We start from the raw sequence: 24,845 nt of genomic DNA on the forward strand, positions 1-24,845 counted from the left end.
ACAGTCCCTGATCTCAGGCACTTCTCAGAAAAGGACAATCATCCTTTTACATGGCCTATGGCAGATGCCAGGTGAGCAGCTTCCAGGGGTTCCCATGCCTGACTGCACATCCCGACCACCTGGGGGACATTCAGAAGAGATTCCTCAACTCCTCCTGACCTGCTGAATGCAAATATCCAGGAGCCAGGTCCAGGCCAAGCTCAGGGTGGTCCTTGTGCAGCCAGCATGGGATGCACTGGTGTGGATGGTGAGCACCCTGGTTTCCAGCAGGGAGTGACGCTGTGGCCTCTGTGGGAAGAAGGCCAGAGGGGCAGCACCAGGCAGAGCAGGAGGGACCAGACGAGGCCCTGCAGCGGCACCTCTACTCTGGGTGGGTTGCCAGGGAAGACAAGATTTCAACCCTCCCGCCACCTTGAGAGGAGTCATTTAGGGATGTAGGACACAGCTGGAGGCTGGATGTTGGGCAGCTGTTGGCCACCAGCCTCCTCTGCTATTCTTCCTGGCTTTGCAACCATTCTCCTATATATGGTGGAGAGAGATAGGAAGGAATGGATGAGAAATATATATGCTCATGTATTCCAAAAATGCATCACGAAAAGACAAGTAAATGCGCCTAGAGTTTGCCAAAGCCACACCTTGCCCGTGTGCAACAGCAAATAATGAACATAGACCACTCGGTGCTCCCCGCCTCTTCCTGTCCCTCCACCCCTCCCTCCACCTGCACCTTCATTCCCAGTGCAGCCTCGCATTTCTGGGTGTGCTCCCCAGACAGCACAGCTCAGCTCAGCACACAAAGGGATCCTACAATGCTGAATGCAAACGGATGGGCCCTGGCAAGTGTAGAACAAACTGTATTTACTGGGTTTCTGATTTGGAGGTAAAGCGCGAATGTTGCAGTTTCTTTTCATTTTAATGCTAAGGATGATTAAGACAAAGGCCTGGTTTAGAAATTATAACCCTTATCTCATAATTATTCCTTGGCTACCCAAATTAATGCAAGCATGTAACAGGCATTATCACGGGGAGCTGGCGACGGAGTGCAGGCACCCAAATAGAATGCAGGCACCCGCATGAAACCGCGCAAGCCTGAAGGCAACCGCTCAGCCGCTTCTCACCGCGCTTCCTGGTGTGGGGTGATTTATTTCTGGTTCCTTCCTGTTAGAAATGATTAATTGGTTGAGGGGCTCATCAAGGAGGGTCCTGGCATTGCTGTCTACCCCTGTCTAGAGGAGGGGTCCTGGAGGGCACTGGGAAGCGCTGAGCACATCACCGTGGGTGAAGATGTTACCTAAATTCCTAATATAGTGCTGACTGTACAGTGGCCAACTTGTCCTGGTTCACCTGGGACTGTCCTGGTTTTCAAACTGCAAGTCTTGCATCCCTGAAACTCTCTCAGCTGCAAACCAGGAGAGTTGATCACCCTGTTTAGTTGCCACAACCCCGCTAGCAAAACAACCCAGTTCCTCTCCCCTTCCAGCTCTTCCAGCCATCTCTCTCTGACGGCAGCTTTCTTTCCGTCTTTCCCACCTAGGTCATTCGAGGGCTCCCCTGCTCTTGGAGTTCCCAGGATTCTGTCACTGCAGAACCGTTGTAGTGACCCCACCCTCTTTATTTGGACTCCCTGTGTGGACTCCTCATCCTGATTTCTCCTCTCCATTTCCCTACCCCACTGCTACACACACTCACACACACATAAATATTAACACACACACAACACAGACACACATAAACACACACTCACATATACACACTCGTGCACACACATACATGCTTACACTCATGCACTCACACACACTCTCATATCCAGGCACATACACACTCATGCACACACACATGCACACACGCATGCACACACGTGTTTACATGCATGTAGGACACATGCACACAGTTGCGTCCCCACTGACTGACTCTCCCACAGCCTCCTCCCGTGTCCCCTCCGCTGAAGGCCTCCCTGCGGCCTGAGCCTCCCTCCCTCCTTCAGGCTTGGGCACCCACTCCTGGTAGCGACTTACTCTGCAGTCAATGCCCAGCAGCTGCAGCCCCCTTCCTCCCTCACTAAAGCTGAGCTCTGTTAGGGGAAGGAGCCGCCCTCCACCTCTGTGCCCCCCACCCCAGAAGCCTAGCCGAGTTCCTGGCATGAATCCAGCGCTCAGTGCATGTCCGTGGAACTGAATAAACCAGCCCTGAAGTCATGGGCTTCTCCTACATGCTGGCAGGGACGTTCCACCGTCGCCTGGGACTCCTCTCACCTGGGGCCCCCCACTCCTTCTCTGCCCGCGTGGAGTGGATTTCCTCCCCACCAGATGATAAGTGGGGAGCCACCGCCTCCAGCACACGTTGCAGGAGAACCGGGTGCTTCCTGCCACCCTGGGAATTGGCTGCCCACCCTACAGTGGGATCCCACTTAGAGGCCCCCTGCCCCTGAACACACACACACAAGCCCACCCTCACCCTTGTTTCTCACCTTCGGCCAGATCTGGAGGGCTGAGTCGCCTCCCGGGATGTCACTAGGTGGCACTATGTGGCAGTCCCTGGGCCCTGCAGGGGCTGGATGGGGTCAGCAGGCCAACCAGGAGCTTCCGGATCCACAGGTGGGGATTCCCGCTGTGGAGGTGGAGAGGCGTGTGGCAGGCCCTTCTTCGTAGGCCTGGCCTCAGCTGTATGCCCTTGAAAAGATAATGTGGGGTACAAAACAGAGGTGCTAAAAGTCACTGGCAGAGGGAAAAGAAGAAAATCGTCGCCGCAGCATTGTGAAATGAAGGCTGAGTCCATCACTTACACTACACAGTCACCTGTGCACCTGACCCGCCAGGTGGCTACGATTTTTTCCTCAGTAAGAGCAATTGTTTTTCTGGGGCAACTTGTTATTTTAATAAAAATGAGTCGATTTACCTATGACTAGAAAGATCCAAAATCACCTTCAGGGCTGGGGTTTTCATGGCTGCGTGTGTTGATTTGTGGAATCTAGGCCGTCGGGCTTCATCTCTCTTGCTTCTGTTCTTTGTCATGGCACACACACAGATTATGAGGTTCATAATTGGTGAGGTCGTTCATAGCAAAAGAGTTCCACTTCGTGCTTCAGTGCTCTCCGCCTTGTAGACTGTGAGAGGGAGAAGCAACACATTAAATTAGCTGGTGAGACTAAATTGGGATGTGTTGTGATCATCACCATGGACAGATAAGGAAGAAAAAGAGAAAGTTAGAGATGCAGTAAGTGAAAGAAACCTTCCCATGGAAAAACACGAGCCACAGCTGGAGAAGGAGGGACGAGGGATGCGGGAAACTCAGGAAACGGAGAAACTTGGAAAGCTGCAATGCGAGGGGGCGATTTATGGGGTGAGAGCAGATGGCTGTGCAATGTGATATGACAGCTAAATAAGCATAAGCAGGCTCAGCCCTCACGACCCACACTGCCCGGCTGCATACGGCCTGGGTGCCTGGCCCCACCGCCAGGGGCATCTGCGGACCAGACCGCTGCCACCTATTGAGCACTTATTGTATGTCAGGGATTTAGCACACAGTCATGCCATCCCCCACAGACCCTACAAGGTGGCCAGGACCAGCAGGGAGACTGCAGCTCACAGAAGTGAAATAGCCAAGATCCCAGAGCTAGAAAGTAGCAGCTGGAATTTAACCTAATTTAACTGCACCAACCCAGTTCCAAAATCCTGTTAGTGCTTTGGTTCTGGTCACACTCTGTGAGTGAGGATGTGAGGTGCAAGGTGACACCTCACTGGCCAGTGCCAGCAGGAGCACTGCAGTGACCTCTGGCAGTATGGAGTGGAAGGGGCCCAGGCACCGGGAGACAGATGACCTGGGTCCCAGTCCCAGCCCTGCCTTGCACTAGCTGTGTGGCTCTGACTCAGTCACTTCACCTCTCTGAGCCTTAGTCCCTTCAACTACAACACGGAGGAAATGGTATCATCCCCACTGGGATGTTGTGATGGTTAAGTGGATGTTGGTGTCAGCTCTTGGTGGACTGCTTGGCTCACTAAACATATGATACTGTTACTAGTCTCGTGAGCCAACCTGTAAATTGCTGGTAGCTTAGCGGTCTTGATTCTACTCATTCATCATGACCAGCCTATTCTACCTCCTGCATTTGAAGTAGTAAATATTTGTAATATTGAAACCTGCGTAGCAAGGATGGACGGTTCGTCCTTGGTGAGGTCTTAGAAGAATGAGTGGCTTCTGTGGTACATGACTAGGCTTGCGCCCAGCCGGCTGCAGCCTCCACAGGACTTGCAAAGCCTTCTCTCAGTCCTCTATTTCATAGGAAGTGAGCAGCTGTAGAAAATTTGGTTCTGAAGAAAAGAAGGGTGATGGGAAGTGATGGTTCTGGAACCGCTCCCAAAGGAAGAGTGGTTGAGGGAAATTAAGATCTGCAAAGCCTGGAAAAGGGAAGCAAAGGTGCCATCTTCCAGTGTGCTCATTAACAGAGGAGAGGAGGCTGGCTTGGAGTTGCTCCCAAGGTCAGGGCTAGGAGGAAGAAGGGCAGGGTGGGCTGCATGGGAAAGGGCGCTGGGATGTGCTGAGGCTGGGCTCCAGCTGCTTTGCTAGGAAATGTGATTAGATAGATGTTTCCCGACGATTCTCCGTCAGCTGGATATCCCGCCATTCAGTTCAATGCTGACAACAATACCTGGAGTTAGAGTGGGCCTCACAGGTCAAGGGACTCCATCCCACAAGACAGCCCCCACTCAGATGCCAGCCACAAGTCCCAGGTCCCCAGGATGCTGGCACCTGTGTTTGATTTGGCTACATTCGAGGGATCACACTTCAGGTTTGATCATTCACTAGGACAATCACTGAACTCAGGAAAGCACACTACATTTAAGACGATGGTTTTATTGGAATGGATGGCCCTTAGGGAGGCACCACATAGAGAGGCCCGTGGGAGAGAAAGCATGGGAGGTGAGGCAGGCAGAGCTTCCACTCCCCAGGGGCTCCGGAACCGCACGCCCCGTGGGCTTCATATGGGGCTTCATTGAGCAGACACGAGTGAGGAAATCATGGGTCAGGTGATTGGACTCAGTCTCCAACCCCTCTCCCCTCTCCTGGTCTGGTTCCTCTGGTGGCCAGCCTCCACCCTGAAGCTGTCTAGCCCCCAACCCCAGGACCCCTCTCAGTAGCATTAATTCAGGTGTGGGAGAAAATAGCTCCTTTTAAATGGAAAGCCAAAGACATTCTTATCACTCAGGAAATTGTACCCCTGGTTTTCGGAGCTCTAGGTGAGAAACCTGGGACAAAGACCAAATACATTTTTTATGACACCACAGATACACTTTAACATCCCTTCTGCCACTAACTTACTATATTTAGTGGCTCTAAAACTGATTATGGGACACAATTCAGCCCCATGTAGGAAAACATCTTGTTAACTAGAGCACTTAGCAATTGAATAGGCTGCTGCCCAAGGTCTGAGCCGCCTGGAGCAGGAAGAGTGGCAGCTGAGGTTGGGTGGCTCAGTCAGTGTGCAGAGGAGGAAAGCGCCCCCTGCTGGAGGGGCAGCGTGGAGCAGATGCCCGCTCAGCACCACTCAGGACTCAGAGTCACGTGTCTGCCTTGCTTGGTTTCAGAATCGAGAGATGCTTCCGTTTTGGATGAACAGCACCGGCAGGCGGGAAGGTTGGCAGCGTGGATGGCACGGCTACGACAACGAGCTCATGGACATGCGGGGCATCTTCCTGGCCTTCGGACCTGGTAGGCGAGGAAATGACCAGATCCTCTCAGACCCCATTCCCAGGGAAGCATCTGTAAGGGGGGGCTATGGGTGCCAGGAGAGGTTGCAGATTTCCTTACAGACCCTCTTTATGAGCCAAGCAGAGCAAACCCAGCCGGTCTCCATGAAACATCTTTTGCTGGCTTCCTTTCAAATGCTTCTTGGGTTTGGCAAATGTAGCCAAATACTTTGCCTCGTAAATTTTAAATCCTGAGTGCAGTGAAGAAAATGTATTCCACATGTTTGTGATTCATTTTTTACCTAATTCATCAAAATGTTATTTCACAGCTATCTGATGTCCAGGAAAGCTTATCGGACACCAGGTTGCTGACAGCTGTGAGTCTCACAGTTGATGCGATTGCTTCTCAAGGTCTGGCTCTTCCACAGTCCTTTCCATCTACAGCACCCACCTCAGGGAGGCTCATTTAGTTTAGGGCCCAACCAGAAGCTGGGATGTGCTCAAGGGCAGGCACGGAAATGACCTTGAGCCTGACTTTGAGAATGAGCCAGAATGACGAGGGATGCCTTGGATGAGAGCAAATTTGCTTTGTCTTCCTTGACCAGATTAATTCCTAGGGCTGGAGGAGAGGAGAGATGGAGGAGGCCTATCTGGTCATTTGATTTAACAGATGGATCCCTGTCAATTCATACTTCGGAAAAGTTTGCCAAACACTCAAGATCTTACTACTACCTGAACACCCTCTTCTCCCAAAAACAAAAATTAAAAAGGGGAAAAAAGCGTCCAACAGCCATCAGCCATCAACCAACCAGTTGACTGGTTCATGAGCTATCCTTCTTTCTTAGTACAGTCCCTCCTCCTGTACTAATTATAAGCAGCCTACCCTGATGCCTGTATTCTGAATGCCTTTCTCTAGATGTTGGTCAAAATGTTTCAGCCCCCAAAAGTCCACGTTTGCCTTTCAAATTATAGGTTAGATATCACATCTACAAGCTCTGCTTATCTCTTCAGTGTAGTAAGATCAAAGACGTATGTCAGCATCCCTTATTCGGCCTACCATGGTTCACTCTACTTTCCACAAAATCCCTGTTAAGAACTATGAGGTGTCAGTTTCTGCAACCTTCGTGGGTGCCTGAGCTTAGGAAACACATTAGTCCAAATCCCTTTCCGCATGTGATCCAGGTTCCCAAGTCCTCAAGGGAGCATTAGAAGCAGTAGCAGCAAATTCATGGAACACTAACAGGGTTCATGATGTTGGCCTAAGAGAGGGTTCTGAAGATGCTGCCTTTAACCAATAATGGTTATCAGGTGCTCCCTGTCAGCCGAACCCCAGGTCAGACATGCAGAGCCCCAAAGCTAAAGGAATTAGGAATGGAGCACGCTGAGGGTAACTGCTGGATTACATTGGATACATTCCAGGGTCATGGTCTCTCTTTGGGAGAACATTAGTCAGCAAGGCTTTCATTCAAAAGTGTGGCACCCTCCATTCCCAGATGAGGGAAATAGGATCATGAATGCAAAGCAGTTGTCTGGGAAGGACTATATACAAATGAGAGTCTCAGGAATATATGTGTGTGTGTGTGTATGTGTGTTCTTGTGTGTGTGTGTGTGTGTTTCAGACAGTTTCTTGTCACCCAGGCTGGAGTGCAGTGGTGTGATCTCAGCTCACTGCAACCTCCACCTCCTGGGATCAAGCAATTCTCTTGCCTCAGCCACTTTAGTAGCTGGGACTATAGGAGCCCACCACCATGCCTGGCTAATTTTTGTATTTTCAGTAGGAAGACGGGGTTTCACCATGTTGGCCAGGCTGGTCTCAAACTCCTGACCTCAGGTGATCCACCTGTCTCAGCCTCCCAAAGTGCTGGAATTACAGACGTGAGCCACTGTGCCCAGCCGAGTCTCAGGAATATTTTAAAGCAGAACCAAATCTAGCCCCAAATTTTAAACAAGGTACCCAAAGCTGCATTAGCTTAAAGTTAAAATTCAGTGAAGAGATTCTGTCCATTAACAGAGGCCTCCGTCATAGGCTCCTTTAAGACTAAAAGCTCCCAGTCTTTTACGGACAGATAGATGACCCCTGATGAAAATGGACTGGGCTAATTGCAAAATGTTTCCAGGCAGATACAGCATCGAGAGCCTCCCGCAAACCATCACGTTCTGGCTCCAGTTCTCATGAAAAATTAAACAGCTTTACACACTGGCTGTTTACTGAGAAGAAAATTTAAGAGCAAGGCCTTTAATAGCTATCTACCTGCACTTTGAGATAAAGGTGCATCCCTCCTGATTAACCGTATGTGCTTCTTGCTTAGGGAGAAAGCTGAGCATCACTGCAGCTGCCCAGATGCTGCCTTAGAAGTCAATGAGTCTGGTCCAGCAAAGAGAAAGGGAAGTAATTCTGCAGGAGAGCTTTTCTCTCGTTAATCCCAGTTTCTAATTTGAACGGTCTAATCTTGCCCTAGAGAACTCCACGTTCGAGATAAGACAGCAGGAGCGTGAGTCGGTGAGCTGCCTGAGAGCTAGCAAGCCTCACTGGGAAAGCAGCCCCCGGTGGCCAGGCACAGTGTAAGCCTGCAGAACCTCCTCTCTGTAAGAGACACATCTTCTCTAATAACCAAGAAAATGTAAACGCGCGAGGATAACTTGGACTCTCAGTCCATGTCTGAAGTGCCATCTTGAGCTAGTAGAGCCTGTCTGAGTCCTCAGTTGGATCAGGCGTTGTTTTGCTATTCAGGAATTTTCTAAAAGCTTTCTCATTTCAGCCTGGATCGTTTCTGCACTGAGCCCAAAGCACTAACCCTGCAGAACAGGAGGCCATGAACTAGATGGGATGGGAAAGAAATCTCAATTCTCCTCTCTGCTTAAATGCACAGAATTTGATTTCATATTTTCAGTATAAAAAGATAACATTTTCTAATACTTTTGTCAGAAGAATTTGATCTCAGTTTTTCCTGTGAAGTGTTAAAGAAGAGGATTTTTGTTTTGTTTTGTTTTTTAGAGACGGTCTCTCTCTGTCATCAAGGCTGGAGTGCAGTGACGTGATGACTCACTTGTAGCCTCTATCTCCTGGGTTCAAGAGATCCTCCTGCCTCAGCCTCCTGAGTAGTTGGGACTACAGGCACACACCACCGCACCTAGCTAATTTTTTTATTTTTGCAGAGTTGAGGTCTTGCTATATTGCCCAGGCTGATCTTGCACTCCTCAGCCTCAAGCCATCCTCCTGCCTCAGCCTCCCAAAGTGCTGGGATTACAGGTGTGAGCCATAGTGCCCATCCAGAAGTAGGTATTTGAAAGGCTGGGGGGCACCTGGGCTTATTATGGTCCACTGTCTCATATGCCCTCCCACCCACACACAGCCAGGCATGGCCCCATGTGGCAGTAGGATTAGCACATCCAGGTCACATGAGAAGAAGGAGATAGAAGAGTTGCTTCCATGTCGCTGGAACAACCGTTCCACTGGTTTCTCATGCTGCAGTTGATTCCTCGGATGGGAAGTATAACTACTATCCTCTTCTGATTGTCTGATTTGCCTCGATACTGAGAGGGGCTGGGATATTGGGGCAGCCCTTCCTTTCTCCTCTCTGGGCAGGTTTTACGTTGTTATTATTATTAATAATAATAATTATTATTTTGAGACAGAGTCTCGCTCTGTCACCCAGGCTGGAGTGCAATGGCACAATCTTGGCTCACTGCAACCTCCGCCTCCCCAATTCAAGCAATTCTCCTCCTTCAGCCTCCTGAGTAGCTGAGATTACAGGCGCCTGCCACCACACCCGGCTAATTTTTGTAAATTTTGTAGAGACGGGGTCTCACCATGTTGGCCAGGCTGGTCTTGAACTCCTGACTTCAGGTGATCTGCCCACCTTGGCCTCCCAAAGTGCTGGGATTATAGGCTGAGCCACCGTGGCTAACCAGGTTTTACATTTTTTAAAACCAATTTTTACTTTGAGGAGAAGCTGACCCTTATCCTCCATGCCCCTGAAGAAAAGTGAACCCTCCAAATAATTTACAAAGTGAATATATTCAAACCACAATTTGCCCTTGTCATACATATTTATTAATAATAGCAGTGACCATTTACTGAGTATACACAACGTGCTAGGAATGACGACTTCCTATGCCTATTTCCTGAGGTCACTCAGCTAGTGCATGCTGGGGGCAGGCTGGTGGTGGAGCCCACACACCGCTTTATATTGCATTCAACTTTAATTCTCCAAAGGGAGCAACACGTGCTACTTGGGCAGTTGCCCTGGATCTAACCTACTATGTGGCAGAAGTGTCTATATTTACCTTTTTTCCAATGTATAATTCCAGGATAAATAGAGGAGCAGAATTTGGCGCTGATGCCTCTGGAATAGATTGCCGTGTGTTGCTGTTTGTTTGCTTTTTAACGGAAGTATTTATGATTATTTAGCAAAGCAGTTATAAAGATTATTTTCTAATATCTTAAAAAACTTGGCTTTACAGCCCCCAAACAACTCATTTCCTTCAAAAGTTGTAGGGGAACTAAAAAGCACAGGCACAGGCCTTTATCAATGGATCAAATCTCCTCCCTCAATTCAACCTTAATGTAGCATTGGGTATTTTGTTGGAAGCTCTGGTTTGGGTCCTAAAAGTGAAGCTTCTTATGTATATTACTAAAATCTTACATTCATTCTTTAAATGGACAAGTGCTTTGAATTCTGCCTCTCATTTGCCCCCTGAAGAGGAGGAGAAATCCCTTGATTGAAACCCCTCCAAAGGCTTGCGGAGTCACCCTCGGCGCCCCTCGCTCACCATGCTGGGCATGGCCACCTTACCTGTCTGTTCTTACCCGACTCTCGAGCTTGGGGTCACTCTGGGCAGAGGCACAGCGGTCATCTCCATTAGATCCCTGAGAGCCTGCACATGGATCCCTGATTCAGATGCCAGTTTGCTCATTTTCCACATGGCTAATTTATTTTATCTGTTGGTAAAATGCTCCCCAAGAGTGTTCCACTCATCTTCCAAATGTATTTAGGAAGCCATCGCCGTGGCTGCTGAGCTAGCCAGCACCGAGAAAACTGCACAGTCTCCCATTCCATCAAGACCTGTGGCCTCGACGGGGCAGCAAAGTGAGAAAACATTCTTGAGTTACCATGTGGCCTCTGCAGTGGACACTGGCAGTCTGGCTGTCGTGCGGTCTCTGCAGTGGACACTGGCAGTCTGGCTGTCGTGCGGTCTCTGCAGTGGACACTGGCAGTCTGGCTGTCGTGCGGTCTCTGCAGTGGACACTGGCAGTCTGGCTGTCGTGCGGCCTCTGCAGTGGACACGGGCAGTCTGGCTGTCGTGCGGCCTCTGCAGTGGACACGGGCAGTCTGGCTATCCTGCGGTCTCTGCAGTGGACACTGGCACTCTGGCTGTCCTGCGGTCTCTGCAGTGGACACTGGCACTCTGGCTGTCGTGTGGCCTCTGCAGTAGACACTGGCAGTCTGGCTGTCGGTCCTGGCTAGATAGATGTTCTGGAAGATGACATAGCATTTAATTTGGTTAAGGGCAAGACAGTCACTCTGTGGCCATACAGGCTCTACTGCGCTCTGCAGACATGGAGAAGCATCAGATGGCTCTTCAGCCTCCCCCAGCCTCCCAAAGAAAGTGCTGTTGTCACAAAGAGAGCACAGTTACGCACAAAGAAAATCTGTTTGCTGATTACCTTTTTTTTTTGAGACAGGATCTTGCTCTCTCATCCAGGCTGGAGTACAGTGGCACCATCGTGGCTCACTGCAGCCTTGAACTCTTCGGCTTAAGTGATCTGCTTGCCTCAGCCTTCCAAGTAGCTGGGAGCACACCACCATGCCTGGTTTAAAAAAATTGTTTTAGAGATAGAGTCTTGCTCTGTTGCCCAGGCTGGTCTCAAACTCCTGGGCTCAAGCAATCCTCCCTTCTCGCCCTCCCAACTTGCTGAGACTATAGGTGTGAGCCCCCAAGCCTGGCTCTGCTGCTTGTCTTTTAAAGAAATTCATCTCCATGAGCCATAGAAAGCTATTTCCCTTTCTAACCTACAGCCTTCCAGATACCCTTCTATGTTCACACTCTGTAGGCCACATCCCACTGATGGAGCTGATTCCCTAATCTCAATGCCACCTGCAGCCTGAGTGTAATTCTTCTTTATTGCGTTCAGCCCACCTCTGCCCCAGAGCTGCCATGACAACTTGTTTGTTTGCCTTTCCCTTTCAGATTTCAAATCCAACTTCAGAGCCGCTCCTATCAGATCGGTGGACGTCTACAACGTCATGTGCAACGTGGTGGGCATCACCCCACTGCCCAACAACGGGTCCTGGTCCAGGGTGATGTGCATGCTGAAGGGCCGCGCTGGCACCGCCCCGCCTGTCCAGCCCAGCCACTGCGCCCTGGCCCTGATCGTTCTTTTCCTGCTTGCATAACTGATCCTATTGCTTGTCCCCAAAAAAAAACACCATCAGCAAAGTGGGCCTCCAAAGCCAGATGATTTTCATTTCGTGTGTGAATAATAGCTTCATTAACACAATCAAGGCCATGCACATTGTAAATATATTATTCTTGGATAATTCTATACATAAAAGTTCCTACTTGTTAAAAAAAGATACAAACCTTGTTTTTCCAGAAGGTAGAAAAATCCTAGCTTTCCATTTGTTCAGTTATGTGTCATTTTCTCCTTTCTTTTCACATTACTCAGGATGAACTCTCTGAGCAGGGACCTGCTCCTGCAGCAACCAAACTTGGAGTGGACATTGCAGACAGATGCGGCTCTGGGCCCCTCTCTGTCCCACTTTGCACAAAGGAGCCCCTCAGACCAGGCCCTTCTCTGTGCCCTGTCCACACCCAGGAGCCATCCTCAGTGTCTGTGGCCACAATCCTGTACTGTCCCTTCCATCCCTGATAAAAGGAGGTCTACACGAAAGCAAAAGCTACTGTCTATTTCTGACCCAGCTCATGGAATTTTTTCATCTGATACTGAGTTCCAGAAAAGACATAACTTAGCATGGATCACCAATCAATCAAAAAATAAAGAAATCACTAAGGATTGGAGAACTCACAGAACAAGGTGAAGACATGAGTCCCCTCCCAGTCTGAGTGCACAAAAATTTCTCCCTTGCTTCTGATGAGGAGCAGAAAAGCTTCTGATGGACATGGATTTCTGTGAGACTTATCACACATAGTACATCATGGCATGAAGCCTGGCACATAGCAGGCCCTGCTTGTTGACGGACGGATGAATGGCCTGCCTGGCTGCCTGCCCTGCCCATCTACCTGTGCAAAGGCTTCCTCAGACACTGCCACTCTGTGGCTCCCAATACAGGGTGCAGACAAGAGCAATTCCTGACATGGTAGTATAGGCTGGGAAAGCGCTGGCTCACTGATGAGAATGTGGAGGCGTCAGCAAGGATCTCAGTGGGTTGCTTGGAGAGGTGATGCACTAAGTCTCAGTCCTGGGCACCAGTACTCCTGCAGCACGGCTTGCTTAATGACAGTCTTTGAGTGGCATAGAACTCCAAAGAAAATGGTGCTTGGTGGAGAAAGGAGAGAGCACAATGGAGCAGAATCCCAGTCACTGACCAATTAACTGGTCATTTGATTAGGAAACAGTTTGGCCAAAGTACCACCTTTGAGACCTAAGTTCTTTTGACACCCTTGAGAAGAGCCATGGAGCCTGAGTTGAAATATTTTTAGCGTAGTCATCTGTGTTTGCTCTAGGAGAACTTGTAACACAAGAGACAACTGCCTTTTTACATGGTCATTCATACCTATATACATATATATATACTTGCATACACTATTATTGCATTAAAAAATGAGTTTGGGCTGGGCATGGTGGCTCACACCTGTAATTCCAACACTTTCAGAGGCCAAGGAGGGATGAAAGAACCCTTGAGGCCAGGAGTTCCAGACTAGCCTGGGCAATACAGGGCGACCCCCATCTCTACAAAACATAAAAGATTTTTAAAAAATTAGCCAGGCATCGCGGCACACACTTGTGGTCTTAGCTACCCGGGAGGTGGAGGCAGGAGAATCACTTGAGCCCAGGAGGTCAAGGCTGCAGTGAGCTTTGATCACACCACTGCACTCCAGCCTGGGCAACAGAGCAAGACCCCATCCCCCAACCCCCCCAAAAAAAGAGAAAGAAAAAAAAAGTTTGCACTAATTGAGGTACATCTGCAAATGAGACTTTTTGTTGGGAAAAGGCAACATGCCAGGTCTCCTCAGGACGATGGAGGCCTCATATGGTGTGTTACCTTGAAAACTGAATATCAACGTTCACCTTGATTCAGGAAGACTGCGTGCTGTCTCCATGCCATGAATCATGAGAGCAAAGGATTACTGCTTAAAAATACTGAATTTATGTTCACAAAAGATTTCTAAGGATTTATGTAATGTGTTTTAAAAGCGCCAGTAAACCATCGGATCAACTGGAAAGAAGGCGACTCTTCAGCCTTTGTTATCTAGCTGAAAACAAATGAGAACTTTCAAAACATTGGCAGTAGTTGTTGAAAAAGACATCTATTGTTCAGAGTTTCTTTCTCCTTAAAGGACGGTGTTCAAATGAATTCGGCGGAGCCCACTTTCTTCCATTGTGAAGGCAGAAACCCCAAGAGATACTCAGATGATTAAATTAAAAGTGGATCATCAAACTCAAGAGAGGCATAAACTTAGACATAGTCTTGCATTTTTGTCTTTCCTGAACTCTTCTGCCATTTTCCTCCTTCACTTGCCCTGAAAATCTGCAAGTTACATAATAAAATTTTAGATATTTGTCTGACAAAGTGTAATTACTCAACTGAATAAATGACTGAGAACAAGTTACAAAAGGAATCATGAATCCTGGTAAACAATAAAGAAAATTCAGACACTGAGGGTAAAAAAGAAAACTTTTTACTTAAATAATGCATACATTTTTGATGGCTTAATTATTTGGTGAAAATTTGTTCCCTTTTATTTTTGTTTTAAAATTACATTGTTCTCCTTAGGAAAATTCCACTTTCTCTAAATGTGTTTTTTTCCATAGGAGTAAAATCTGCTAGGAATATATATAGACACTTTTTCTCCTGGATTACTTTTCAACTTCACTGCTGATTCCAGGACAAAGATAATTGGGTTGGTCTACTGAGAACAAATGAAAGGAATGAGCCTCAGATTAAAGATGAGATGACTTTTTAATAATCGCCATTCTGACTGGCATAAGATAATATCTCATTGCAGTTTTGATTTGCATTTCTCTAATGATCAATGATAATGAAGTTTTTTTCATAGGCTTGTTGGCTACATGAGTGTCTTCTTTTGAGAAGTGTCTGTTCATACCCTTTGCCCACTTTTTGATGGGGTTGTTTTTTTCTTGTAAATTTGTTTACATTCCTTGTAGATTCTGATATTGGACTTTTGTCAGATGGGTAGATTGCAGAAATGTTCTCCCAATTTGTAGGTTGCCTGTTCACTCTTATGATAATTTCTTTTGCTGTGCAGAAACTCTTTAATTTAATTAGATCTCATTTGTCGATTTTGGCTTTTGTTGCAATTGCTTTTGGTGTTTTAGTCATGAAGTCTTTGCCCATGCCTATGTTCTGAATGGTATTGCCTAGGTTTTCTTCTAGGGTTTTTATGGTTTGGGGTTTTACATTTAAGTCTTTAATCCATCTTGAATTAATTTTTATATAAGGTGTAAGGAAGGGGTCCAGTTTCAGTTTTCTGCACATGGCTAGCCAGTTTTCCCAGCATCATTTATTAAGTATGGAATCTTTCCCCATAGCATGTTTTTGTCAGGTTTGTTGAAGATCAGATGGTTATAGATGTGTGGTGTTATTTCTGACGTCTCTGTTCTGTTCCATTGGTCTATATATCTGTTTTGGTACCAGTACCATGCTGTTTTGGTTGCTGTAGCCTTGTAGTATACTTTGAATCGGATAGCATGATACCACCAGTTTTGTTCTTTTTGCTTAGGATTGTCTTGGCTATACGGGCTCTTTTTGGATGATTATTAAAAAGTCAGGAAACAATAGATGCTGGTGAGGCTGTGGAGAAATAGGAATGCTTTTACACTGTTGGTGGGACTATAAATTAGTTCAACCATTGTGGATGACAATGTGGCAATTCCTCAAGGATCTAGAACCACAAATACCATTTAACCCAGCAATTCCATTACTAGGTATACACCCAAAAGATTATAAATCATTCTGTTATAAAGACACACGCACACGTATGTTTACTGCAGCACTATTTACAATAGCAAAGACTTGGAACCAACCCAAATGCCCATTAATGATAGACTGGATAAAGAAGATGTGGCACATGTATACCCTGCAATACTGTGCAGCCATTAAAAAAAATGAGATCATGTCCTTTGCAGGGACATGGATGAAGCTAGAAGCCATTGTTCTCAGAAAACTAACACAGGAACAGAAAACCAAACACCGCATGTTTTCACTTATAAGTGGGAGTTGAACAATGAGAATACATGGACACAGGGAGGGGAACAGCACACACTGAGGCTTGTTGGTAGGTAGGAGGCAGAGGGAGGGAGAGCCTTAGGACAAACACCTAATGCACGCAGGGCTTAAAAGCTAGATGATGGATTGATAGGTGCAGCAAACCACCATGGCACACATATACCTATGTAACCTACATGTTCTACACAGGTATCCCCGAACTTAAAGTTAAAAAAAAAAAGACAAAATAATAATAATAAAAATGAGATGAGTGGCCACTCTTCCTGTCCATATGCCTAATCTCCAGAATCCAATTCAATTAAGTTGTGAAGAAATAAGCATAAACTAGATCAGGCCCAGGGGATTCCTTTTAGCCTCCAACAGTCCTCAATTATAAGATCCTAGTTTCCTTTACTTTCAAAGGGACCTTGGAAGTCCACCTCAGAGCTGAGTTCATCAAAGACAGTAGTTTGCAAACTTCCTGGGCTTTTAAGCTTCATCTGACCCACCTCAAGACATGCAGGTTCAGAGGGTCTGGGGTGGTCCTGAGATAGCACTTTGAAGTCACATGGACCCAAGGCTTGGGTTTGCTCTGAGAAGAAGTGGGTTCTGACTTGATCCTGTAGACCCAGTTCTTCTGAGAGCTATTTCATAATCAGCCCATATCTCTAGAGGCCGTGAGACTGACACCAGCCACTAACCTCAGTTGGGTCAAGTGTTCAGCCCTCCTACACCAAAGTAGATCTGCAGCCCCAGTGGTGGAGGGAGGGCCCATAAAAGGCAGACTTGGTTCCTCCACACCCCACTCCCTTTGGCTCTGAGATACCTAACGGTGCTACAAGACACACTCAGACATTGTTCAAGACTCACAGCTATTTTATGAATTTTCTAAGAAGGTGCTTTGCATTTCTGTAAATAGCAAGAGATTTCCAAATGTGATTGTGGGTTTTATCTTTGTAAGCAATTTGTGATAGACCAAAGTCAGCTACTGTAAATGACTTGCTAGAAAAAAGGAAGGATGTAGCCTCAACAGACTGGTTATAAAACATTTAAAACTTGGTCTCAGGTGTGTGCTATGGAAAATATATGTTGCTGTGAAATCATAAAGTAGCACCTAGTACAGTGCCTCAAATGTTTAATACATGTCCCATAAATATGTTGAATAAAAAAATGAATAAATATCATTAAGGAGACTTGCCTAAAACTCAGATATCCTCTCTGTCTGTAGTTTCTCAAATTAAATGAACTTTCCACTTTTGGCTTGCTATCTTTTCTTATTACCCAACTAACAATATAATTATGCTTTATTTCATGGATCTAAACATATTCTATCTCAGGCTTATAAATTAAGCATGGAGGAGGGAGGAAGGAAGGAAAGAAGGAAGGAAGGAAGGAAGGAAGGAAGGAAGGAAGGAAGGAAAGAAGGGAGGGAGGGAGGGAGGGAGGGAATTACATTTTAAATATACTATGCATATTAACTTTTTAAAAATATAGCACTTAATATATTGAGGTTGAATTCACACACCATACACTTCATCTATTTGAAGTGTACAATTCAACAGCTTTTAGTATATTCACAGAGTTGTGCAACCATCACAAATTTTAGAACATTTTTATCACTTCAAAAAGAAACTCCAAACCCATTAGTACACTAGTAGTCATTCCCCATTTCCTCCCACTGCCACCTCAGGCAACTACGAAACTACTTTCTGGCTTTACAGATTTGCCTGTTCTGGACATTTCATACAATAACACAATATGCTGTCCTTTGCAGATGGCTTCTTACACTTAGCATAATGGTTTCAAGGTTATAGCATGAGTCAGTACTTCATTCCTTTCATTTACAAAGAATTATTCCATTGTATGGATATACTTCATTTTATTTATTCATTTACCTATTGATGGACATTAGTTTTTCCCACTTTTTCGATTTCCATCATGTGTTTCATTCAAGAACACATTTTTGTGGACCCGTTTTCATTTCTCTTGGGTCTGCCACTGGGAGTGGAACTTCTGGGTCAGATGGTAACTCTATGCTAAACTTTTGAGGAACTATCAGATTATTTTCCAAGTTGGCTGCCCCATTTTGCATTCCCACAAACAGTGTAGGGGAGCTCAAATTTCTCTACATCCTTGCCAATATTTGGTACCAGCTGTCTTTAATTACAACCATCCTAGAGAGTGTGAAGTGGCATTTCATGGTGGGTTTGTTTGCAGTTCCTCAGTAATGAGTCATGTTGAGTATCCTGTCATGTGCTTATTGGCATTTGTCTGTCTTTGCTGAAGAAATGTCTATTCAAATCCTTTCCCATTTTTTTTTTGGTTTGTTTTGTTTGCTGTGTAGGTAAACTTGTGTCAGGGGTGGTGGGGGGTGGTTTGAACAGCTTTTTTCATCACCCAGGTATTAAGCCCAGTGCCCATTAGTTGTTTTTCTTTATCCTCTCCTTCCTCTCACCCTCCAACCTCCAAACAGCCCCAGTGTCTTTTTATTCCCATTCTCCGTATCCATGTGTTCTCATCATTGAGCTCCCACTTGTAAGTGAGAACATGCAGTATTTGGTTTTCTGTTCCTGTGTTAGTTTGCTAAGAATAATAACCTCCAACTTCTTCCATGCTCCTGCAAAATGCATGATCTCATTCTTTTTTATGGCTGCATAGTATTCTGTGGTGTATACATACCACATTTTCTTTATTCAATCTCTCATTGATGGGCATTTAGGTTGATTCCATATCTTTGCTATTGTGAATAGTGGTGCAATGAACATTTACGTGCATGTGTCTTTATGGTGGAACAATGTATTTTACTCTGGTTATATACCCAGTAATGGGATTGCTGAGTCTGATAGTTCTGCTTTCAGCTCTTTGAACTTTCCCATTTTTTAATTGGATTATTTGTCTTTTGAGTTGTAAGCATTCTTTACACATTCTGGATGCCAGTCCCTTATCAGATATATGGTTTGCAAAAATTTTTCCCATTCCGCGAGCTTTCTTTTCACTTTCTTGATGGCGTCCTTTGAAGCATAAAATGTTTAAACTTTTGATGACATCCAACATCAGTTTTCTCTTTTGTCAGTTGTGCTTTTTGTGTCATATCTAAGAAGACTTTGCCTAAGCCCAGATTATGAAGATTTACCCCTTTAATTTCTTCTAAGAGTGTTAAAGTTTTAACTCTTACATTTAGGTCTATGATCCACTTTGAGTTAATTTTTGTTTTAGACGTGAGGAAAGAACACGACTTCATTCTTCTCCATCAGATATCCAGTTGTCCCGGCAATACTTGTTGCAAAGCATGTCTGCTTTTTAGAGAAATGTTTAAATTATTCTGTTGACCGAAACACTTATTTAAAAAAAAAAATCCAAATCACTTCAGAAATTTGAATTCTGTATTTCTGGTTACACAATACATGTTTGGAACACTAAAACGAGTACCCCATAAATTCAAGGAGAAATATCTTCTATAGAAAGCGAGCCCTAATTTTCTTGAAAACAGCTCCCAACCCCTGGAAGCACTGCGGAGGACCCTTCCTTAGGATTCTGCACCATCTTCCAGCTGAGCCTGCGTCGAGGCCCCATTTCCACCACCATCCCTGGGACAGCCCGTGTCCAGTCTTTATCCAGCTTCACCACCCAAGTTCACCCAGGCTCTCCCAGAGCACTCTTATGGCCTCACCCTAGAAGCCAGTAACAGACCCACAAGCCCCTTCTCCCCAGTACCCCAACTAGAAGTTCCACCTTATCATTCCACTTATTTTTTATTTTTTATTTTTTTGAGATGAAGTCTCGCTCTGATACCCAGGCTGGAGTGCAGCGGCACCATCTCGGTGCTCTGCAACTTCTGCCTCCCGAGTTCAAGTGATTCTCCTGCCTCAGCCTCCTGAGTAGTTGGGATTACAGAAGCATGCCACCACCCGGCTAATTTTTGTACTGTTAGTTGGCCAGGTTGGTCTCAAACTCCTGACCTCAGGTGATCCGCCTGCCTCGGCCTCCTGAAATTCTGGGATTACAGGTGTGAGCCACCACACCCGGCCCACTTCCACTTTTTAAAGTCCCTGCTTCAACATTTTAATCTAAACTCTGACCTTCTTATTTAACCCCATTTTCCCTCAATTACTTCATTTTTGTTTCCCTTTAGCACTGGGCAATGTTATGGCTCACAGTTATCTTTATTTCTATTTCCTTGTATTTTGCATGAAGATTTTGCATGCTAAATATGCAAGTAATTCTATTTTTCTTCTCTGACTCATAGTTTCCTTGGAAGCAGAAAGCTAGCTTGTTTTCTCTCTTTTTAGAATGTTGGGGTCTGAGGGACCCTCATAATTGCCACCCCTGCACCCTCACTAATTTGAAAACTCGCTGAGGTAGACACAGGGTATGGCAGATGGAGAGTAAAATATCCTTTCTTAAAACAAAGCTGATGGATACCAAAGAATGTGGTTTATAATACCATACCTCTGAATTACACAGGCTTGCCCACCGAGGCCCTGCACCTGTGAGACTCAGAGAACAGAGGAGCAGGGGACACTGTGAGCTCTGTGTGCACAGCTGGCCCTTCAGAGAGAAGCAGGGAAGGAGCCCCTTCACAAGCTCCCCAACAAGGTAAATCACTTCTCCTCTACTGGGGAGACGAGGGTGTGAAGAGTGGAGAAAGGCCAGAGGTGGGACTGTAGTAAACGTCCCTGAAAATAAAGGGGTGCTAAAAGTGGAGGCTCCACCCCCTGCCCGCTTCACATGGAGCCTCTTTGGCCCTGGGAATGTGACCTCCATGCACATTCCTGGCTGAGAGGACTAGAGGGTGCAAGGCCCAGAAACAGCTTCCGTCACTGTGAGACCTACTGTTGAAGGATCCAGCAAAGGCAAGGTCTGAACCAGGCTCCACAGCAATGGGAGGCTGGTGGGTGTGGAAACTGATAACAGTTTATGGATGAACCACAGGTGTGCCCTGGAGAACTGCAGTGTGGCCACAGTGCCATCATGGTGACGCAACCCAGGCTCTGCAAAGACAAGGGTTACACTTGGGCGTGTGGGCTAGTTGAGGGTCTGAATTTGATTGATCAGATGCAGTGCTTTATTTCTGCATCGGCTGAGCAACTCTGCTTCTCACACCAAAGTAATTCAAGGTTAGTAGAGTCAAACATCTTGTAGAGGGCTTTCAGACATGTCACATATATCTGCATTCTTCTGCAGCCTTTGGTGACAAGTTTACGTTGGCCGCTTGCACTATTTTGCCCTGAATCCTGAACTTAAATGCACCGGACATAGATTTCTTTAGTTCATTTTCAAGTCTTAGAATTAAGGATTTTAAAAAATGGTATACAAATGAATGTAAATTTCACACACTAATATAAAATAATATGAAACTACTTTTGATTGCTTGGGGAAAATAATCCAGTCATTTTTTTCATAGTTGCTTGATATGTATTAATAGAACCCGGCCCAGAAGTCTGTTCGGACCTTAAGTAGGAAACACCAGCCTCTGGTACATCAGGCGACAGCCAGGATGACAGCCGCTCATTTTGTTGAATACTGAACTCCACCTGTAGGTTATGATGTCTCATGGTCCTCATACGAGCGGGGGTGGCAGTTGAGAAACTGGATAGGACTTTTTACTGTAACCATACTTTAGCAATGGTGCTTGTAATTTGTGTGGGAACCATGATCTTCAAGATCCTTCCTTCATTCTCATATATACGCTGCGTGTCACCAAGTAAAACACTATGGAGAGAGGTAGTGTCGTTCCCAGTTATTCGGGGGGTTATACAAAACAACCACATTTATGTCCATGTTTCATGTTGCGTCTCAGCCTTTGTCCCTCATGGCTGGTGAGTACTCCAAGAGTCCCGGGCCAGGACGCTGCTTCTTTGCTTGCTGTCACTGTCTGGGTCTCTGCAGCCTTAGCCGGGCAGGAGGAGCTGTCCAGAGGTCCATTCACAGGTGTCAGCCATCCCACCTCCGCCAAACAGAGGCCATTTGTTACACATTCTCCACATTGACAAAGGGGAGACCAGTTGTTGAGAGCCCAAGGATTGAAATCAGAGGCAGGAGGCAGGTGGGGAGGCACACGGAGTGTCAGACCAGAAGGCCCAAGGGGAAGAAGGGTGTGATGGCAGCCCGAGGCCATGCCAGGAAAGCCACGAAGAGGAAGAAGGCCCAAACACACAGCTGTCCTGGGGCAGTTCCCTGAATGCAGAACGCCTGCTCCAGTGTGTTTCTTTCCTGTTCCACCCAGGGCGCTCACTGGACCAGGAGAAGCTCCATCATGTTTGTGGTTCCAGCGGCCACCAGGACAGCGCAGGAGGACTCCTGGCCTGATCCACTGTCGGGGCCCCCAGCACCACTGCAATCCATCCCACAGCTCCCCTTCATCTCCATCCCGCAGCTCCCCTCCATCTCCCCTCCCTCAGACCACTCATCCTTGCTTCTGTATTTGTCACCCTGGTGTGCTCAGATTCGGGGCACTCCAAGCTGGGCTCCACAGTTTTGCCGTAAGTCCTTGTCCGTAAGGCAAGACTTTTTCCCAGTCATGCATCTTTGTTTACATCTTGGCAAGAAGAAAAATGATTACTTTCCTTCCTCTTAAAACTAAGTTTTAATTATGTAATTGCCAGAAGAGTCCATGATGCTCTTGGCACGTTTAAAACACAAACAATTGTATTTGATCAGAGTAGGTCCGGCTTACTCATCTCTCCACATCCAGATCCTGAAGCAGCATCAGCACACGGTAGGCCCTTGAACGCTGGAAGAATGCATGAACGTAGTAGCCCTTAGAAAAGTCGTGCTGACTGTGTAATATAATTATTTGAAGTTCCGGAACTGCCCCTGGAACTATCTGCCCCATGTGGAGGGAGTCCCTCCGAAGAAGCTTCAGACTTGTAGATACAGAAGAAGAGCACACACAGCACCCTGTGGGTTAAACTGTGCCCCTCCCAAAAGATATGTTCCCATTCTTACCCCGGTAACAATCAAGATGAGGTCACAGTGGATTAGGGTGGAACCTCATCCAATGACTGGTATTCTTAAAGGAGAGGGAAATGTGGACTCAGTGACACAGAGAAGAAGGCAGGGAAGTGACAGACAGAGACTGGAGCGGTGCAGCTGCCAGCAGAGGAATGCCGAAGCTTGCCAGCAACTGCCAGACACTGGGAAGGGACAAGGAGGGAGTCTCCACTCGAACCTTCAGACAACTCGTGACCCTGTGGCACCTTGATTTCTGTGGCTTAAAGGTACCCAGCTTGTGGTAGTTTGTTGTCACAGCCATAGGAAGCTAACACACACTTCCAATTGTTCAGGAATCAATCCAGCTCATCAAAGATTTTTTTGAGTCAGTGTCTCACTCTGTCGCCTTGTCCCTTACTAGCTTCTAGTGGTTGCTGGTAAGCCATGGCTGCCATAGCAAACTACCACAAACTACCACTTGCCCAGAGACTGGAGTGCAGGGGTGTGATCGCAGCTCACTGCAGCGTCCGACTCCTGGGTTCAGAAGGCCATCCCCCCACTTCAATCTTCTGAGTAGCTGGGACTACCGGCGCACCACCACGCCCAATTAAGTTTTAAATTTCTTGTAAAGATGGGGTCTCACTATGTTTCCCAGACTCATCTTGAACTCCTGGCCTCAGGGGATCCTCCCGCCTCAGCCTCCCTAAGGGATAGGGAGTGACAGGCGTGGGATAACAGGCGTGAGCCCACTGTGCCTGGCCTCATCAAAAATCTGTCGAATTCCTCCTTCACACCAGGTACTGTGCTGTATTCTGGGGATACACAGAAGAGAAAAATACGGTTACTGTCCTCAAAGAACTTACACTATAGTCATTGCATTCTTCCATTTTTGTTTTTTGTGTTTTTTTGAGATGGAGTTTTGCTCTTGTTCCCCAGGCTGTAGCACTATGGTGCAGTCTTGACTCACTGCAGCCTCTGCCTCCCGGGTTCAAGCGATTCTCTTGCCGCAGCCTCCCAAGTAACTGAGATTACATGCCGCCACCATGCCTGGCTAATTTTTGTAATTTTAGTAGAGACAGGGTTTCACCATGTTGGCTAGGCTAGTCTCAAACTCCTGACATCAGGCCATCCACCTGCCTCGGCCTCACAAAGTGCTGGGATTACGGGCGTGAGCCACCACGCCCCACTACATTATTGCATTTTTGAGCAGATTGAATTTTCATTTCTATGGGACGAAATGTTCCTGTTGCAACAGGGAATGCATAGAGAGCATTTCAGGGCAAACAGGAATAATGCAATGAAAGAAGGCACCTGCTTTCATGCAGAGGGGCTGGTGACAGGAAGCTCAATGGCCTGTGCTCCTGCCGGTCTCCTCACCTGCTGCCTCCTTCAGGACCTCACTCTTGGCCTTTGGACGTACCGCTGCAGTCAGCTCTTTGTCTTGCCTGTAGAATTGTCTCTCAGCAACAGCAGGTTGCTCATCTGCTTCAAAGCCACCCTTATCTCTCTCATTCCTATCGACTTAAATTCCAAATTCTGCCTCTAACTTATTTCTGGGGCTTGGCTTCCCCTACATCTCTCCTTGCTCCCTGACAAGTTTCATAAATGAGCCCCTGGCTGTGCCATTCTCAACTCTCTTGGGCTGGCCTTGTGTCCGGATGTCCTGCCCACTCTGTCTAGCAATCATTTATCCTTCGGATCTTAGATGCTCTGTAATGCTGGTGTGCTTTCCGGTTCTTGTCATTGTCTTGCTTATTGCAAAACAACTCACACTCTATTGTAACCATTTGTCTTCAAGTTTTCTCTAGTCTGTAAACAA

At 46.6% G+C, this 24,845-nt stretch overlaps 1 protein-coding gene and 1 long non-coding RNA gene across 4 annotated transcripts in view; one reads left to right on the plus strand and one right to left on the minus strand.

The window, feature by feature from the left end:
* Window positions 1-14,437, plus strand: part of LOC105466586 (ectonucleotide pyrophosphatase/phosphodiesterase 6) — a 128,811-nt gene extending 114,374 nt beyond the window's left edge. For 2 of the 3 annotated variants that reach the window (XM_011715640.2, XM_011715642.3), the window contains 3 exons: window positions 5,580-5,703; window positions 11,874-11,941; window positions 12,352-14,437. In XM_011715640.2, coding sequence (XP_011713942.2) covers window positions 5,580-5,703; window positions 11,874-11,941; window positions 12,352-12,555 — 396 coding nt within the window. In that variant the 3' untranslated portion in view covers window positions 12,556-14,437. Of the gene's footprint in view, window positions 1-5,579; window positions 5,704-11,873 lie in introns of all 3 variants that reach the window. The other variant, XM_011715641.2, reaches the window with a different exon arrangement.
* LOC139362267 (uncharacterized) lies at window positions 14,286-21,572 on the minus strand. The gene is made up of 3 exons (XR_011620764.1): window positions 21,545-21,572; window positions 19,269-19,386; window positions 14,286-14,395 (listed from the first exon to the last, which is right to left on the minus strand). It is a non-coding gene; the product is annotated as an uncharacterized lncRNA (long non-coding RNA).
* Window positions 21,573-24,845: the final 3,273 nt, after the last annotated feature.

This window comes from Macaca nemestrina, chromosome 3, assembly GCF_043159975.1.
Source record: "Macaca nemestrina isolate mMacNem1 chromosome 3, mMacNem.hap1, whole genome shotgun sequence".
NCBI lineage: Eukaryota > Metazoa > Chordata > Mammalia > Primates > Cercopithecidae > Macaca > Macaca nemestrina.